This window comes from Trachypithecus francoisi, unplaced genomic scaffold (genome assembly GCF_009764315.1).
Source record: "Trachypithecus francoisi isolate TF-2019V2 unplaced genomic scaffold, Tfra_2.0 Lachesis_group10, whole genome shotgun sequence".
Taxonomy (NCBI): domain Eukaryota; kingdom Metazoa; phylum Chordata; class Mammalia; order Primates; family Cercopithecidae; genus Trachypithecus; species Trachypithecus francoisi.
The window spans coordinates 56,558,759-56,576,417 of NW_022681455.1; the positions used below are offsets into that span (position 1 = coordinate 56,558,759).

A 17,659-nucleotide genomic window follows, 5' to 3' on the forward strand; every position below is an offset into this window, starting at 1 on the left:
AGTTCATTAAATTTATAATTAATGGACACTGTCAAAGCTGTGCAAGTACTTTCCAGGAAAGTAAGGAGCTATCTGGAAGTCTCTCAGGTTTTTTTAAAAAGGAAGATAGGCACTTACAAGTTATTTAGTCTATTACTTTTCCAGTGAAACAAATAGGTCTCCTATGGCACTAAAAACCAATGACGACAACAAAAAAAACCACACACATAACTTTCAAAAACAGTAACTATACCATAAAGATTTCTAGAAAATTGTATACCAAATTAGTAGGACTTACATTACTGATGGTGATTGTAAAATAAATGTGATGCTACCTACTGTCATAGTCTGTTTTATTTCCTTACAACATCTACAAGATGGTTACTTCCTCTTCAAATCACCAAATTCAAAATTATTTCCAAATAAGTGCAGTTTTATTGAGATCTTACAACAATATGATATCTCTATTAAAGAGTGTATATATTGATGTACACTGATTCATTTCTTTTGCCAAATTTCTAAGTACTTCTACTTTTATCTCCCAAGATAATAATCATCAGTATTTGAATATTTTTTAAAATTTCTGATGTAAATTCACAAATGTAAAAATTAGGGGACTCTTTCAAAATCTGAAACATTGTTTCCTCTCAGAACTTCTAGTGCTGAATTATAATGGAATATGAATTTAAAATGTCAATAAATCCAACGTAGCCTAAATTTAACTTGTCAGTGCCTATTTCTATGAAAGAAAGCCCATATTTCAAATCTCATCATTTTTTCCTCATCCTTCTTAGGAGCCAACTGTGTCACATGACCTAGGTAGGAACAGCCCACAGGTACAATACTCTAGACTGGACAATTAAAACGGAAGCCTCCTCTTCGTGTCTGTATTTGTTGTAAGTATGAAGTGGAAGATAAAGCTCTATCACCATTAAAACAAACAGGGAAGTTTTCTTTTTTTAACAGAACAAGAGTATATTTTCCAACCTTCCATGAAACCAAATGAGACAATCATGCTTATAACAATAATTTTAAGTCATTCTGATTATTTTGGAGGTTTTTGTTTACACTTCAATGCACAATAATTTTATAATTTACACTGTGTTACAGTACTACCCATACAAGCTTATCATTTTGTGAGGGAAGGTTTGTGTCTAAAAAGTGTCTAGAATTCTAAAACCTCTTTTCATATACTGACACACTAACCTTTGAAATAAAGAATAGGTTCTGACTTTAAATTTTTAATCAATAAATGGTATGTTTCTAGCATGTATACCGTGATTTCTGCCATAAACTCTATATCCTTTAGGGCCTTCTCCCATGATTTATGTATCGCCAGGGCCCATATAAAATGGTCAGTTTGTTATTCTGAGGCTAAAGCTGTAGGAAATATGTTGCTTACCATATGGACATTAAGCTGCTCCTTGGCTGTTTCCGGTAAACCTCCCAGCGGTTTAGATGCCAACAGATGACGCTCCGTGTCAGTCAGCCACTGCTGCAAATCCTCGATTTCGCCATGGAACCCTTTGGCCTGAAGTAACAGGGAGTTTTAAGTTGGGGCTATAAACGCTGTCAGTTTCAAGCAGGAAATAAGCTTCAAACAATCCCAGCCTGCTAAGCCTCTCTATGCATTCTTAAGAACAGCCAGGTACCATTAGAGTTGCCTTTCTTCATGAGGAGAGCTCTAGTAGATAAGAGTATTATGCTAAGAACTAGAAAGCTGTGTTCTCTTCTGCTGTTCTGTTCTTTATTTCACTTATTTTTACTCCTCTCCTTAAGGTATAAAAATTAAACAGGACTCTGTGAACTAATAAAAGAAATTCCATGCTATTTTGGTCTTGAATGCTATAGAAACTTTCACAATTTATTATCTTACTCACCTGGCGCAAGGCACCATCCAGCTGCTGCTTCCTTTGTTCAGTTTTTTCCAAAACATTTTGCCAGCGTTGATTCAAAACCTGTAGCTTGTTCTGAAGGTTGCTTGCTTCTTCTCCTGCACTTGATTCAATTAGATCATTTCCTGCTTTATTAACGGCTTCCACTGTGGACTGATGGGCTAATACATCATTTTGCAGCACCTGAAAATATTAAGATAACACCATGTTTGCTAGTTTGTAACATGTTAATATCAGCTTTAATACAACTGTTTTCCTTTCTGGTTATGAAACATCCTGAAGAAAAAAACATTATATGTGTAGAATTTTAATTTTTTTTAAGAGGATAGGGTCTTACTGTGTCGCCCAGACTTCAGTACAGTGGTTCTATTACAGCTCACTGCAACCTCAACACTTGGGCTCAAGCAATTGTCCAGTCTCAGCCTCTCAAGTAGCTGGGACTACAGGCACACACTAGCATGGTTGGCTAATTTTGCTTTGTTTTTTATATAGATGTGGTCTCACTATGTTGCCCTGGCTGGCTAATATTAAGTTTTTAAATGATGAACTTCCTTTCCCTTAAATTTGCAACCTTCGTGGATATACCTTTATTCTATCAATGTCCCCTGAAATGACTGTGTAAGAACACTTTGCTAGTTATTCCCACTAGAATGACTTGGCAATTGATGACACTAAATATCTGGAGATTATAATTAAAAGGTTCTAAAATTTCTCACTTGGTTCAAGCTAATTTTAGTTTAATTCTCATGTCAAGTAACCAAAATATATTTTTACTCCTACATATTCACTTTCAAATATAAAATTATCATGTCTAAGGTATACAGTACCATATTTCACAATTAGCAATCTGAAAGAGAAAAAAAAATTCTAGAATATTCCTTTACTTTCTCTCATTGGAGGGGTCCTGGAATTGACTGCTAAGTTGAAATATTAGAAGGCCCTAAAACTAACACTCTATATCAGAGATACTTAAACCCAGCATTCCAAAATTCAGTTGTTCTTTAAGTAGAAAACATATATAATGAAATGCTTACTACAGAATACAGCAAATAATGCCTTCCTTTTATAAAGTGGAAATATATGAATAGGTTAATAATGCTTAAATGCACTAAAATGGGGGAACTTAGGTTGCAGAAAGCAACCCTAAGGTTAAAAAAAACAATTTCTTTTACTGAATTAGTATAGCCTTAGTAATATTAACAGTTTCATTTCAAGGAGGCTACACTTACATTTTTGGAAAGCAGAAGAAACCTCCCTCTAATGTTGGTAAAAGTTGATCCTACCCTGTATGCATTGACTCAGGGTTGGCAATACTAAAGAAAAAGAACATCATCTCCCATCCTATGTAACACATCACACATCTGGAAGGAAATTCAGACCAGGGAGGATTTTCAGTGAATATCAGTAACCCTCTGATATCACTGTTTCTCTGACTGTTTTCATTCATATTCTGAGGCATCTGGTTAGGGAGTGTTTTTCAAAGGCTATAAAACCAACTGAGTAAGAAGTTATCTTTACAGAAAGCATTCACTTTGGTATGTTAAGAGTAGGATCACTCTGAAAATCAAAAAGTTAAATGTTTTCATGGCCAAAATATAAAAGAGAATTCTATAAAATTCATTCTTCTGAATGGTCTGAGTCCTGCTACAAAGTCAGAGCTTAGGAGTAGGAGAAGAAAGCAGGAAAGGAACAGAAACATTTGTCCCTTCCTCCAGTAATTCTGCTGGGAATTTTATGTCCTCTAATTTTGATCTTTGAGGAATGCAAAGAAAAGAGAAAAGGAAAGAGAGAAGGAGCCATTTCAAAGTACTTAAAAAGAGACAAACAGAAGTAAGATGTCTTCATCTATCCTGAGCCAAAATAACTGGATCAGGGTGCCTCATTTTTCCATCCCTACTTTATTATACAAAGTTCCTATCCTGATGTATATTAGTTTTAAGACAATCAATAGGTTTATAAAAATGTAAATGCAGCTATAAACTCACACCATGAGAATAAACATATTTTGTTGCTAGGCAGTTGGTCTCACCAGTCATTATGGCTCTAAGCAAATGTATGATGTAGACATTAAATAATGAAACAAGCTTCTATGTCAACTTTAAATATGCAAAACAAATCCAAATTGTTTAATCAAATATGGCTGGGCAATGACTACCAATGTAGACAGACAAGGTAAGAGAAAAATAAAATTTTAAACAAGGAAACAATTACTGTAGGGAAGTATAAAAGAAGGAGAACAAAAGCAAGAATAGTCAAAAACTGTACAGCATAAAGTGCTAAAAACCCACCTTTTTAAAAAATGTTAATCAATATGTAAAACAATCAGACATTTCCTATTTGATAATCAAGGAAAATTTATTTTAGTTTAGGATTTAGGACTCTGAAGATACCACTATTACTGTGAATGTCAAAGTCTATGAAAGATTGTTGAATGCCAGAATAAACTCTACTGTGCATAATCTTTTATTCATTAAGTCTAGTGACTGAAGGGATAGGGAATGATCTATTAAGAAGTGTCACAAAGGTGACAACAATACAAGATTGCTTTGCATATATCTCTTAAGACAAAAATTTTTCAACTTACTAGCTTTAAATCAAGTACAGGACACATAACAACTTTTTAAAACATAATAAATATTTTTAAAAATTCAGAAAGAAAAGGAGTAAGATACAAAAATCCAAAGACAAGAGTGACATGGAGACAAAGGGATAAGCCCCAACATCATAAGAGATGTACAGACAGATAAAAATACGTCAGAAATGACAAGCTACAAATGAAAGAGACATGGAAATATGGATGCCCAGAGTGAAAATATACATAAAACCTGCAGTAGGACATTTTCAGCCTATGATATTTTAGGCTATCCCTAACAACTTTAAAAAATAGGTGACATTATCACAATGACAGGTATAATTAAGGATTTAAACCTTCAGTGTTTGCCATGCAGCCCTAATAAACTTTAGCACAAATTGCTCATCCTTATTTTGTTAGATAATAATTGCCTTGAATGAGAAAAATATTTTGAACACGGTATTTTAAGAAAAATATTTTGACTATAATGTTTTAAGTAGTTAACCTTTAGTTATAAATGTCAAATATGAACTTGTGTCAAAACCATAAACTTGAAACATGAATAAAGAAGAAATATATCTGAGAAATCTGATGACACTAGAAATGGACAGAGAAGAAACATAATATGCATTAACAACTACATACATGATGCTTGGCAAGTTCAATTTCAATGGCTTTAGGGTCTCCTCCAACAGGTTTCTGCTCACTTAACAAGCCCTCGGTGTGTGTCAGCCACGTCAGGAGCTCATCCAGGGCATGCTGGAACTGACCCAACGCTAATAGAGCACCCTCCAGTTTATGCTACAGAAAAAGTGGGAAGAAAATCCATTTGTAAATTTGATATTATGAATGACATGTCCATAAAACAAGGGCAAAAAATAATTGTTTCATGCTGCATAAGCCCATAAACACATCTAATGAAGCCTAATCATCACATCTTTCTGTTTTAAGTTTGACGCTCCTCGTGGTTATAAAAGAATATATGAGAAGCAGAAAGAATTCTAATTTTATCTTTAATAAGTATTTTACATTAATATCTGAAATTGAAAAGGTATAATTTCTTAAGAAAAGTCTTGATATTTACCTGTCTGTTGATGATTCTCTCCTCCAGGCTATCCCATATCAATTTCAGTTCCATTAATGGGTCTTGAACAGTGTGTTTGTCACTCTCTTCTGTCACTTTCTTTAGCAAAAGCTCTGCTTGATGGTTCAGTCTTTCCATTTCTATCTGCTGTTGATAGGCCTCAGACTTAAATTGCTATTTTAAAAGAGATATACAAAGAAAATATTGTTAAAAATCACTAACTCCAAACAAAAAAATCTATTGGTTATATCATTATTCTAATTCACACTACTTACTGAGAAGAGGTGATGCAAAGTAAAAATCTCACATGAGGCTTACCAATGGAAGAATTGTAGATGAAAAAATAAGGAAAATATTTTCTCTTTATTCAGTATTTTTGGATGGATAGATGTTTCTATTTATAATTTTGACATTTCATTTCATTTTATTCTCTACAATAAAAAACTAAATTTCAAGGCTGAACTTATTCCAATATCTTGTATGGAAAAATGAGTTTTAAAATTATAGAAAGAAAATGAAATATATGTTGACACATATGAAAGCCAAAAAAGTCTTAAGAAACTCAAATTAGTATTTCTTGCTCTAAAACATACACACATCTTGTATCCCCTGATAATTTTATGTTTTCTGTAGCTGTGCTGTGTTTATTAATATTCCTATGCCTCACCCACTGCTGACACAGAATGTTATTCTCTATCCTACTTTCTAAGTCACTGACATAGTTAAAAATCTTGACTTTGCCAACCAACAGGTTAGCAAACAATTGCTTGTAATAGGTAACTGTCCTTTCATAAAATATTTCTTTTAATATGTAATAGTAAAAAATTAATGGCTAGCAGTCCCTTAACTTTGTTCAAAAATACATGAACAATAATTTGAAAATAATAACAAAGGTATAGTGAGCACCTGGTATGTTCAAGTTACTTTCAACCAACTTATTGAGGAAATAATTTTATCCTTAATGTAAGCTAAACACATAGGAATAAGACCAGTTAGTAAGACCAGGAAGACCATTGAGTTCATATGCCCTAAGTGGATGAACTAGGACCTACACTCAGATAACTTGATTTCAGAGTGAGCACTTCTAACCAGGCTGTTGTATAAAAACCACTGAGCTATATGCAAATATCCAAAATAAATTATCCACACCCATAACTGTACATAAAGTATATCATATATTTGCCACATAAGCAGATTAAAGTAAAAAAAAAAAAATCTCAATTTAGTGATAACGATAAAATTCTCAAAAAGAAAATTTGTTTCTAAATGAAATATTCTATGTCACACTTAGATGTGAAAATGCTACAATTTTAAAGCCAGATAATATTTCACATAAAATCTAGCAAAGTTCATTGCAAACAGTGTGATGTCTCTGCATATGGAGAGCTAAAATTGGGAGGGAAATAGCTGATCCCATTTTGATAAATGATTATTGGTACAGAGGAATTCAAAGAGGAAACAGTTCTGCCATTTTCACATCTGCCGATAAAGAATTACAAAAGCAAAAATTACAGAGAACAGCTATGGAAAACAACAAACATTTACAAATCAATCATTTTGGGAAACATTCTTATATCATGGATGTGTTTTTAATTTGTTAGACTAAACGAATTACTCAGAACACTCTAAAGAAAATAAAAATGTTGGGTTAATGGGTATAAAATAAAGAAAGAATGAATAACACCTTGCATTTGCTAGCACGCCAAGGTCATTATAGTCAAAAATAATTTTTGTACAATTAAAAATAACTAAAAGAGTATAACTGGATTATTTGTAACAAAAAGATAAATGTTTGAGGTGATGGGTACCTCCATCTTCCCTGATTTAGTTATTATATATTGCATGCCTGTATCAAAATATGTCATGTAATCTATAGATATATACCCCTACTATGTACCCACGAAAATTAAAAATTAAAAATATGTATCAGGAAAAGAAAAATGATGCTGTGGTGTATTGACAACATACTAGTGTAGTGACAACAATATACTACTGAATAAACAAGTTAAACAAGTTATAAAAATCCTTACAGTATTATCTAAATACATCTCTCTCTCTACCTATACACACACACACACACACACACCCCATGTCCCTAACATGAAGATATCAGAAAGGCTATAAATCAAATCTAAGAAAGGTAATCTCTAGGTACATAACATTTTGGGTGACTTCAAATAATTTGTTTTCTTCCTTTTTATTTGTATTTTCTGATTTTTCTATATGAACAGTTATTAATTTACTATAAAAGGAAAACTATTAATAGTATTTTCTTTATTTAAAGAGCACTTATATATATATTGTTTAGTATGTGAAAGCACTATGTACATTAAACTAGCTTTATAATTAAGCTGTCATACTTACATTGGGTAAAATAAATTGATGTAAAAATTACGTGAATCAAGAACTTAAAATTGCAAGGAAGTCTTTGATAAATTAGCCCCCCCACATACCTTTAGCTCTTCAATCTGCTGCTTGACAGTTTCAAGATCTGTTCCGATTGGAGACATTGAAGCTAATTTACCACCTGCAATATCCACCCAGTCAAATACTGCCTGAAAGACACATTAGTCCATGTGTTGTTACAACAGTACATTTGAAATTGCCACAGTATTTCAAGTACTACAGAAAAATACAATCATAAATCTAAAAGATATTATGGAATGAGACTATTTTATAAAAAATTAACATGGTTCACCTAAATTAGTAAAAGCAGTAATATACCAAAATGGTTGTACCAAATATGAAATAGATACATACAAGTTTGCAAAAGAAATTGTTTATTCAATAGATTCTTGAAATATTATGACCTTCTAAAAAATTCATTTGAAAACATTTATAGAAATCCAATCACATAAAATTCTTCACTATGTGTGCTTAAAAGGCAGCTTGTATAAATACACTGAAAGAAAAAGATTCAAATCTATTTGCTCATTCAAATAAGAAATTACTGTTTAGAACTTAAGCAAAATATTTGACTCAAACCCTTAAATATTATTTAGATTAGCATTAAAATCCTGCACATATAAGTTATTAGTATTAAGATCATTATTCTGAATTATAACAGGTCTCAGACTCTCCTGTTTTTCTTATTTATTTAGGTAATAAAAATAGTCTAAAAAGGCTCAAGTCACTTTTTTTTAGGTAATGAATACAAAATAAAAGCATTTTGCCATTACGCTGTCACCCAAGCTGGAGTGCAGTGGCACAATCAAATAGCTCACTGTAACCTCAAACTCCTGTGCTCAAGCAATCCTCCTACGTCAGCCTTCCAAGTAGCTCAGACTATAGGCACTTGCCACCACGGCTGGCTAATTAAAAAAAAAAAAAAATTGTAGATGGGGTACTTCAGCTCTTGTTTTGACAGGACTTTGCTATCTTTCCCAGGCTGGTCTTGAATTCCTGGCCTCAAGTGATCCTCCCACCACAGCCTCCCAAAGCACTGGGATATTTTGCATTTTAATGAAGTTTCCAAACCATACAGGAGGGCGATAAATCTTGGATTTTTAAATTATCATTAGCCAACCCTGACTAAGTACTTAAGCAGCAACCTGGGAAATAAAACATATTTTACTTTACAATCAAATCTTGAAAATTAGCTTCCAGAGCTTTGACATCTAGCTACAGCTAGCTGAGCTGTAGCTACTTAATAAATCAATCTGCCCTTTGCTAGCACAGGTGATGCTACTAATACATGATCGACAGGACTTACGACGGGCCTTGTTTTTCTAGTAGTGATAATGAGACTGTACAAGCCATGGTGGCTTGCCTGTGATCTCCTAAATGGTTGCATGTGGTGGCACTGCCACCTCTAGCCATGGAAGAGATCACAACTCAATGATTTAACAATGACCTAGCCTCACAGACAGGCTGGAACCCGGATTAGTTACTTGTCATTGATACCTAAGAGTAAATTATCACTTAGGTTACAAAAAAAAAAAAAAAGAAGAAGAAGAGGGAGGGAGAATTATAATAAAGTGTTATGTTATTTGTAGTAAAATTTTTCATATATTTCCAAAGTCCAAAAAACTTCTCAGCTGGCATAAAGCCTAGCTGTGACATTTATTTTTACAAATATAGAAATGGAATGGCATAGTGAAAAAGGAAAAGATGTTCTCATCTGGGCTTTAAAAATAATATTCACTTAGTGTTATGGAAATACTTAAGCTTTTTCCATATGGTAAGAAGGATGAAAGATTAAACTCCTGCCAGCCTGTTAGGAAATGGAGCAAGGTTAAGGGAGGTAGGGAGAGAAATATACCCGAGTTGGCCTCAACTGACAGGAGAATTTTTAATATTAAAAAAAAACCTTTTAAATGGTTAATGAACTGAATGAAAACCCTTAAGTGAAAAACAACTATTAAAACAAATTATATACATGGAAAAGAAGAAAACAGTTTTTACACACCAGATTATGACCTAACAGAAATCTATTTTTGTCCATGGAGAACATTGGCTTCAAATCAAATTTCTTTACTTCTGACTTTAGTTAAACTTGGTGATATTTTTAGATAGTGTTTACTCCTTTCATCTTATTCCACTCAGAACAGAATTCAGATTTAGTTCCATTTCACTGTCTGGTGCTGAGCCATTTATAAAAAATACTGTGTGGGAACATTTACTTTCACTTAAAAAAATCAAAATATTTCTTTTCAAAGTAAATTTCACTGAATGTGTATACAGAAATGTGTTTAGATGTGCATATAAATCTACACATATCCGAAAGGTCAGAAATATCTTCTAAAAGACAAAACATGAACTGAGATACACAGGCAACTGCAGGAATAATTTGCCCACAACTGCACATGCACTGGCAGGTCTTGAGGTGGTGCCAATATGTACACATCAATTATTATGATTCCTCCTTCCAGCTAAGACCAGCACATACACTGTAATCCCCTTACCTGCAGTCCATCCTGGTACTGAACAGCAGCCTGCATTGCCTCCTCAAGTTTGTCAATCCGGTCTTTCCAAGCTTTATTTAGAGAATCCCATGCTGAATTTAACTACAAGATGTATGTTAGAACTCTTTTAGTGCCATATTTTAAATTTTCAACTACTTTTAACAAAATATTTTAGTTAACTAAAAACTTTTTAAAAGCCATTCTCATAAGTAAGCCAGTTGTACCTCATCTATACTCTTCTTGACAATGGGTTTATCAGGCTCCCCACATGCCGCAATGAGTTCAGAACCTAGGTTAATAACTATATCCAGTTCCTCCTGTAGTCCATCTATTTCTTCCCTTATGGCCTAGAATAAGAAAATGACAGCCTTTGAACTTTAAGCAAAACCACATCAAAACTTTAAAAAGTACACAACAATATTAATGGTAGTTATTTCTAGAAGGTGGCATTCTAATCATTTTTCTTTCTGTTTTCTAAGTTTCTGCAATAAATTTTTTCAACAAGAAATATTTTAAAAGAAAAACAGCACCCTTTTAGTAACAAATGCCAAATGTTTATTATAAAGATAATATTTAAGAAATGATAAATAAGAAATACCTTAACAGATACCAAAACAAATTTTTTAAAATATCAACAATACTGCAAGGCTTAGGAAGACATTTTGGTTTCCAAACAATATACATTAAAATAGACAAGTAAAATATGAATTCAAAAACTATACAAATTAATATATCTGTTAGTAGATGCAGAATAATCTAGTTATGGATTTACATTTTATGTCATTACCCTAGATAGGACCAGGTAGGACCGGTAAGGTACAAAAATATCACAACAGAAAGGCAGTATCCTACTTTTGCTTTCATCTTCTTGGTTAAATATATTCATTCATTCAACAAACACTGAATAACCATAAACCAAGCCCTAAACCAGGCACTGGGGATACAAAGAAAAACAGATATGGCTATTCCCCTCAAGGGAATAGCAGGAAAGACAGAGGCATAAGCAACAGTAAATCATACTATGTGCAGAGTCCTTTGCATGAAGAAAGCGTTATGGGAACACAGGTGCACTAACTCTGCTAAGTATACAAGAAAAGGTTTTATATGGGGGTAATAATCCAACTGAACCTTGAGTGGGCTTTGCCAGAAGAGTGGCAGGAAGGACATTCTAGAGTGAGGAAATAAGATGTGCAAATGCACTGACACTAGAAAGAGCAAAACAGTTTGTTTTGGGAAACGTCCTTTCTAATCAGTAGCAGGGAGGGAGCTCGGTAAAGGAGCAAGAGAAAAACATAATTTTGGAAACATAGGCACGAGCTAGGCTGGGATGCAAAAAGCTGCATGCCCTGCTCTAGGGAGTTTGAGCTTTATCCAGAAGGCAGGGGATGCCTCTGAGTGGGTTTAGGTAGCAACAGAGTAAGAGCAGATCTAGAGGGAAGACTGGCGGCAAGGTGGGAGGCCTAGCAAGGAAAGACAGTCTGCACTTTGGATTACTTTGGAAGCTAAAAAGAGAAAGAGAGATAATGAGACCCTGAAATAAGGCAAAAACAGTGAGGATAAAGAGAAATTTTTTGTTGTTGTTGTTTTGTGGGGTTTTTTGGTATGTTTTCTGAGACACGGTCTCACTCTGTTGATCAGGCTAGAGTACAGTGGCACGATCTTGGCTCATTGCAACCTCCACCTCCCAGGTTCAAGTGATTCTCATGCTTCACTCTCTAAGTAGCTGGTACTACAGGTGTGCACCACCATGCTTGACTGATTTTTGTACTTGTAGTAGAGACAGGGTTTCGTCATGTTGGCCAAGCTGGTCTCGAACTCCTGGCCTCAAGTGATCCTCCCACCTTGGCCTCCCAAAGTTCTGGGATTACAGGCATGAGACAACATGCATGGCCTGAGAAATCGTTTTAAACATACAATCTCAAAGCGAAATTTGTGGGTATACTGTATCTCCTACTGTATCACTGTACATTCCACTTTCAGAACCAAAAATAAATGTTAACAGAGTAACACCTAATATTTACCCAAGGAATCTGGATTTCATTATGCCACAACTTATTTTTCTAACTTTAAATGAGATTTTCTGCTTACCTCTGCTGCTTCTTGCTGTTGTTTTACTACTGAAGGATCAATTCCAGGATCTTCTAGGTCCCGGATGAAATCTTGAGTATCTTTAATGGTAACTACCAATGACATGTGATCACACCAGAACTTTTCTGCTAGCTCCATCACATCCAGTAGTTTGGCTTCCCTTTCTTCCACCAGTGTGTGTATGTTCTCCCAAATGAAAACCATTTGGTCAAGTTTATCCTGAACAGCTACGAAGCAAAACAATATCCACAAGGTGATAGGTTAGCCCCATGGAACCAACAAAGCAGAATGTTACAGTTCACACAGAAAGTAGTGATCCAATTTGCTAAATATCTAAAACTGGACCAAGTTTTGAATGATCCCAGTCCAGTGGATATCAGTAGGTCCAAGAGTCTATGCCAAATAACACAGTATCTCTGGGTCTCCTATTCTTACCAAACCAAGGTTCTTCCTGACAAAAGTGAGCTCAGAGTAGAACCAAATTTATCAAGTTTCAAGTTCATTAAGGCTGTCCTTAATCCCAAAGGGAGTGAAATAATCACCTAGGTAAACTTTTATGCTCTCCAAATCAATAGTAAAATTGTCTGTTCAGTCCCAGGAATGTAACAATGTATGGTATGTATTTTGAGCTTGCTTCTAGAGTACTCTCATTGTGAATTTCCACTACACACATGCTCTGCCTTTTGACCCTCAGCTCATATCTCAAAGATGGCTGGCTGTGGTAGTGGTTCTCATTTTTGTGGCTATGTGACGCAGGATGCATGCTATGTAAGGTAGTAAAGTCAGTAATGAGGAAAAAACCCCAGATATAGCCTTATTAGCAATACGCTTTAACCTACTGATTTAAAAGGCCTGAGAACACATGGTCTTTGAACATATGGTATTTATACATGGTCTATGTATAATGGCATGCTTTGTATTCAACTGATTAATTTCACAAACACAGGAAGACATTAATAAGGGATTTGCATACACAGCCCTTCAACCCTAAACACATCACATTTGTAATACCTTTTTTAAAATGCAGCATTTTGTTATCCAATTGGACGTTGAGTAAACAGCATAAACATTTAGAATGCTTTAAAAATAAAGTTTGTTTCCCTATTCCAAAAGTATTACCTTTGGCAGATATGTCTTTATCAGTCCCCCCAGATCTAGCGATCATTTCCTCTCCCCTCTGTTTAAGAGTTTCATACAATGGCTGTAGTTTTTCCATGTCTACTGACACATTCTTATTTTCACTGATCTGTTCCTTGATCTTCTCGACCTCTGCAGAGATAGATGGCGGCTGCCTCAGACGCTCCACGATGCGTTCCAGGCTCTCCAGGATCTGATCTATCTTGTCATGGAACTAGGGGCAAAACAAAGAGATCTTTTATGGAAAAAAAATCTGTAATACCAAGTGTGAAATTTAAATGAAGAAACATTTTTTACCATTTAGTGTCAGAATTAAGAATAAATCTTAGCCTCTTTATCAACAGACCCATTCAAAAGTTACATCCACCTGGTACATGAAGACATGCCTAAAATCATGACGTATATGCACCTCTGTGTCACGTGATCTATGTACAATAGACTTAGTTTCTTGTGAATAGTTGAGTGTATACATTAGGAAATGGTATATGTTAATATGCAATTGGACCAGAATGACATGGCAGCGGCATGTCTTTACCTGTTGCTTCATCCTGTTATCATAATTCAAATTAATTTTAAAAATCAAGTTCAATAAGCTGAGTATTTGTCTATTACAATGGATTGTTTCCTTCATTTTTAATGAACTATTTTGGCATCCTGAAAAGTTACATTATTTAATGTGAAATTCATGGAAAGTTTTGATTAGATTCCAGGGAATTCTTAAGTTATGCATTTCCTGAACTGAAAAATGTTAAAAAAAATTTTAACAAAAAAACCTCCCCAATGTTTTAACTTCTGATATAACAGAAGTTACAAGTTTCAGAAGTTTTTATTTACTTCATGGTTAAATACATAATCAGACACATGAGAGAATTTAAAATTTTTATTTGCAACCATAGACAATTCAAGCTATAAAAACTTGTTCATTCGTATCTATGAATGAACTTTGTTCTATACTATCTCAAAGTTAAGGAATAATCACACAGGACTGTGACACTGGCCTACTCTAACGTGCCATATCTAATAATAAAACCCAAATCTTGAAAACGGAAAATCTTTGGGTATTTCAAAATTCAACTTCTTAAAAAAAGATATTTTCAGAAAAGAAAAAACCATCAATATCCAACTTTATATTCTTTCTCTTTTCATTTAGCCTATCATTCTTTCTTCTCATTGCCTTCTTGAGAGTATTTTATTAATAATTATAACACTTTCCTTTATCTCTCCCAATGGCAAATATTGCATTCTACTCAGGATGGACACTCAATTAAATATTTGGACAATGACGACAACTGCATGTTTCTTAAGTCATTGAAAATTATTTTTATTATATCTATAAGCAGGCAGAGAAAAATAAGGAGATAAAGGCTGGATGCAAGCACACATCACCTCTGAGGGACACAGACATCAATACTCAAGAGTTAATGTGGTGAAATGATTTTAGTTAAAATTTAATCAGGAGATCCAGGAAAATGTCTTTCTGTGCTCTGTTGTCTGCAAGAACCCAATTCTATTTCTAGTATAAACAATTACCTGAGTTGATTGAGAAATGGCTTCATCCAGTGCCACAGCTCGCTTTTTGACATCTTCTTTAATTTGACTGTAAAGGGTGTCGGCTGCCACATACTTCTCTTGGATAGAAAAGCCTTCCCCAGGGCTCAATTCCAGTAACTGTGGCCCAGTTTTGTTCATCTTATCTATATGAGGCTTGTGTTCAGCTATTAACTCTCGCAGTTGCTATAACAAACCAAACAGCTTTTGAGTATCTCAGGGTCACACCTCCATATTACAGCTGTCTACACCTGCAATGCATCCAGCTGGCAAGAAACTCCAAACAAACCCCTCCCCATCACAAGGCATTTAACACATGATGGCTCATACAGCTCTTTGCCAGGAAGAGAGGGCCCTGATACAAAGATTAAACAACACTCTGGTCACACCAGAGCCCCTTTAGGGTACAAAGTTGCTGGTTCAGTGAAATAATGAATCCCAGTTTATTATGCATCTCATACCAAGAACAGCACATTTTGACAAAAGCTTTAGCAAAGGGTCGTATTATATAAAAGTATTCTGAACTCACTATGTCCCCAACCTACAGACACCAAGTCATATCTCATGGTGTTCCTTCTGCACACTCATGGTATACACAAAAATAGTAGAAAGAAAAAGAGAGAGAGAGACAAGATGGGGGGAAGGAGGGAGAAGAGAGGGAAGAAAAAAGAATAGAAAGAAGTTCAATAGAAGTTAGATGCAATGCTGAGACAAAAACCTCAAGATAAGGAATGCTAGGGTAATGTAAGCTCACAAGCCATTGCATTTATATATATGGACTGATAGAAAATGAATGAACATCTATTCTACATATATATGATATATAGATATACATATAAATGAATATTCATTATTTTAAAATATAAAAGGCTGCAAGGGCAATCTATCAATACACAGCTATATACTGAGCATTGTTTGTAAGGCCTATTTAAGGAAAAATGCATGCCATATGAATGTGTTGCACAATTTTGTTAGCTAATCAAGAAATACAATGATATTTATACTAGGGGGTGGGTGTAGAATTCAAGTGGAGCCCCATTCCCTTTAATAGAGAAGATGTGTTGGAAGCCTGAACACAGAATATCTACATTTCTTGGATCCCATGGATTTCAATGAGCAGTTTTTCATGGGTCAAAGCCAAAGCCACCCCTGCCTGCAGGTTTTTCTGAGGCTGGCCTCTGTGCAACATTGAGGGGTCTTTCATTGTACTACATTATTGATTAGGTTCTCTCAGCAGCAGCTCTTTGTCCTCACCAGAACATGTATCTCCAAACTCCAGCCCCTCACAAAAGCTTCTCTGGGGAAACTTACTTTCAGGAAAGATAGTCTAGAGATAAGCTACCAATCTCTTCCTGCAAACTCTAATTTCTATCAGTCACCAGGAAAAATTACCAGGATGGTCACATACCTAGATTTTTATTGAAAGTGTCTAATAAAATCAATTTTGACCATTATTTTGAGAACTTGTTGAGGAATTACATCATTAACTATCACCAATGTAATAAAATATTTTGAAGGTTTTCAGAAGACTGCCTCAAAATAGTTTTGGAAATGGCTAAATAAAGATGAATGTGATTTTAAAAGAAGGAAGAGTCTAATGTAGCATGCTGCACATAAGAATGTGGGAGGGCATATTTGCAATCTAGCTCCTGGGTGTCCCAGGCCAAGGTTTTATTTTTTATTTTGCATAATTAGATATCTTCATGCTACTTTACCGAATGGAAGTGGTGATGGTATATCAGCTATAGATAATCTCATGGAAAAGGAAAACTGAAGATGTTACATACGTTCTCCTGTCAATGTTCTTTCATGAACGCTTGGAAAACAAGCTTTCACTCAAGAGTTATCAAGAGACTCAAATATTTCTTGAGTTCCTTTGAGTTTAGGCAGATCTCACCTGTATAGCACCACTATAAGGCAACTTGGCTTGGCAAGTAGTGACAGGAGCCGTGTTTTTTTTTTTTTTTTTTTTTTTTTTAAAGACAGTTTCACTCTTGTTGTCCATGCTGGAGTGCCGTGGCGCGATTTTGGCTCACCATAACCTCCGCCTCCAGGGTTCAAGCGATTCTCCTGCCTCAGCATCCCAAGTAGCTGGGATTATAGGCATATGCCACCACACCCAGCTAATTTTGTATTTTTAGTAGAGATGGGGTTTCTCCATGTTGGTCAGGCTGGTCTCGAATTCCTGACCTCAGGTGATCCACCTGCCTCGGCCTCCCAAAGTGCTGGGATTACAGGCATGAGCCACCACATCCGGCTAATTTTGTATTTTTAGTAGAGATGGGGTTTCTCCATGTTGGTCAGGCTGGTCTCGAACTCCCGACCTCAAGTGATCCACCCGCCTCGGCCTCCCAAAGTGCAGGGACTATAGGCGTGAGCCACTGCGCCTGGCTGAGGAGCCCTTTTTAAAAGGTTTTTTTTTTTTTTTTTGAGACAGAGTCTCGCTCTGTCG

The 17,659-nt window shown here is 35.0% G+C and overlaps 1 protein-coding gene across 19 annotated transcripts in view; it reads right to left on the bottom strand.

The window, feature by feature from the left end:
• The window catches only part of DST (dystonin), a 506,627-nt gene that overhangs the window by 37,667 nt on the left and 451,301 nt on the right, over positions 1–17,659 (bottom strand). For all 19 annotated transcript variants that reach the window (XM_033217522.1, XM_033217521.1, XM_033217502.1 and 16 more), the window contains 10 exons: positions 15,190–15,393; positions 13,642–13,873; positions 12,523–12,749; positions 10,659–10,781; positions 10,435–10,536; positions 7,984–8,085; positions 5,531–5,704; positions 5,092–5,247; positions 1,860–2,057; positions 1,382–1,510 (listed from right to left, as the gene is read on the bottom strand). In XM_033217522.1, coding sequence (XP_033073413.1) covers positions 1,382–1,510; positions 1,860–2,057; positions 5,092–5,247; positions 5,531–5,704; positions 7,984–8,085; positions 10,435–10,536; positions 10,659–10,781; positions 12,523–12,749; positions 13,642–13,873; positions 15,190–15,393 — 1,647 coding nt within the window. The remainder of the gene's footprint in view (positions 1–1,381; positions 1,511–1,859; positions 2,058–5,091; positions 5,248–5,530; positions 5,705–7,983; positions 8,086–10,434; positions 10,537–10,658; positions 10,782–12,522; positions 12,750–13,641; positions 13,874–15,189; positions 15,394–17,659) is intronic.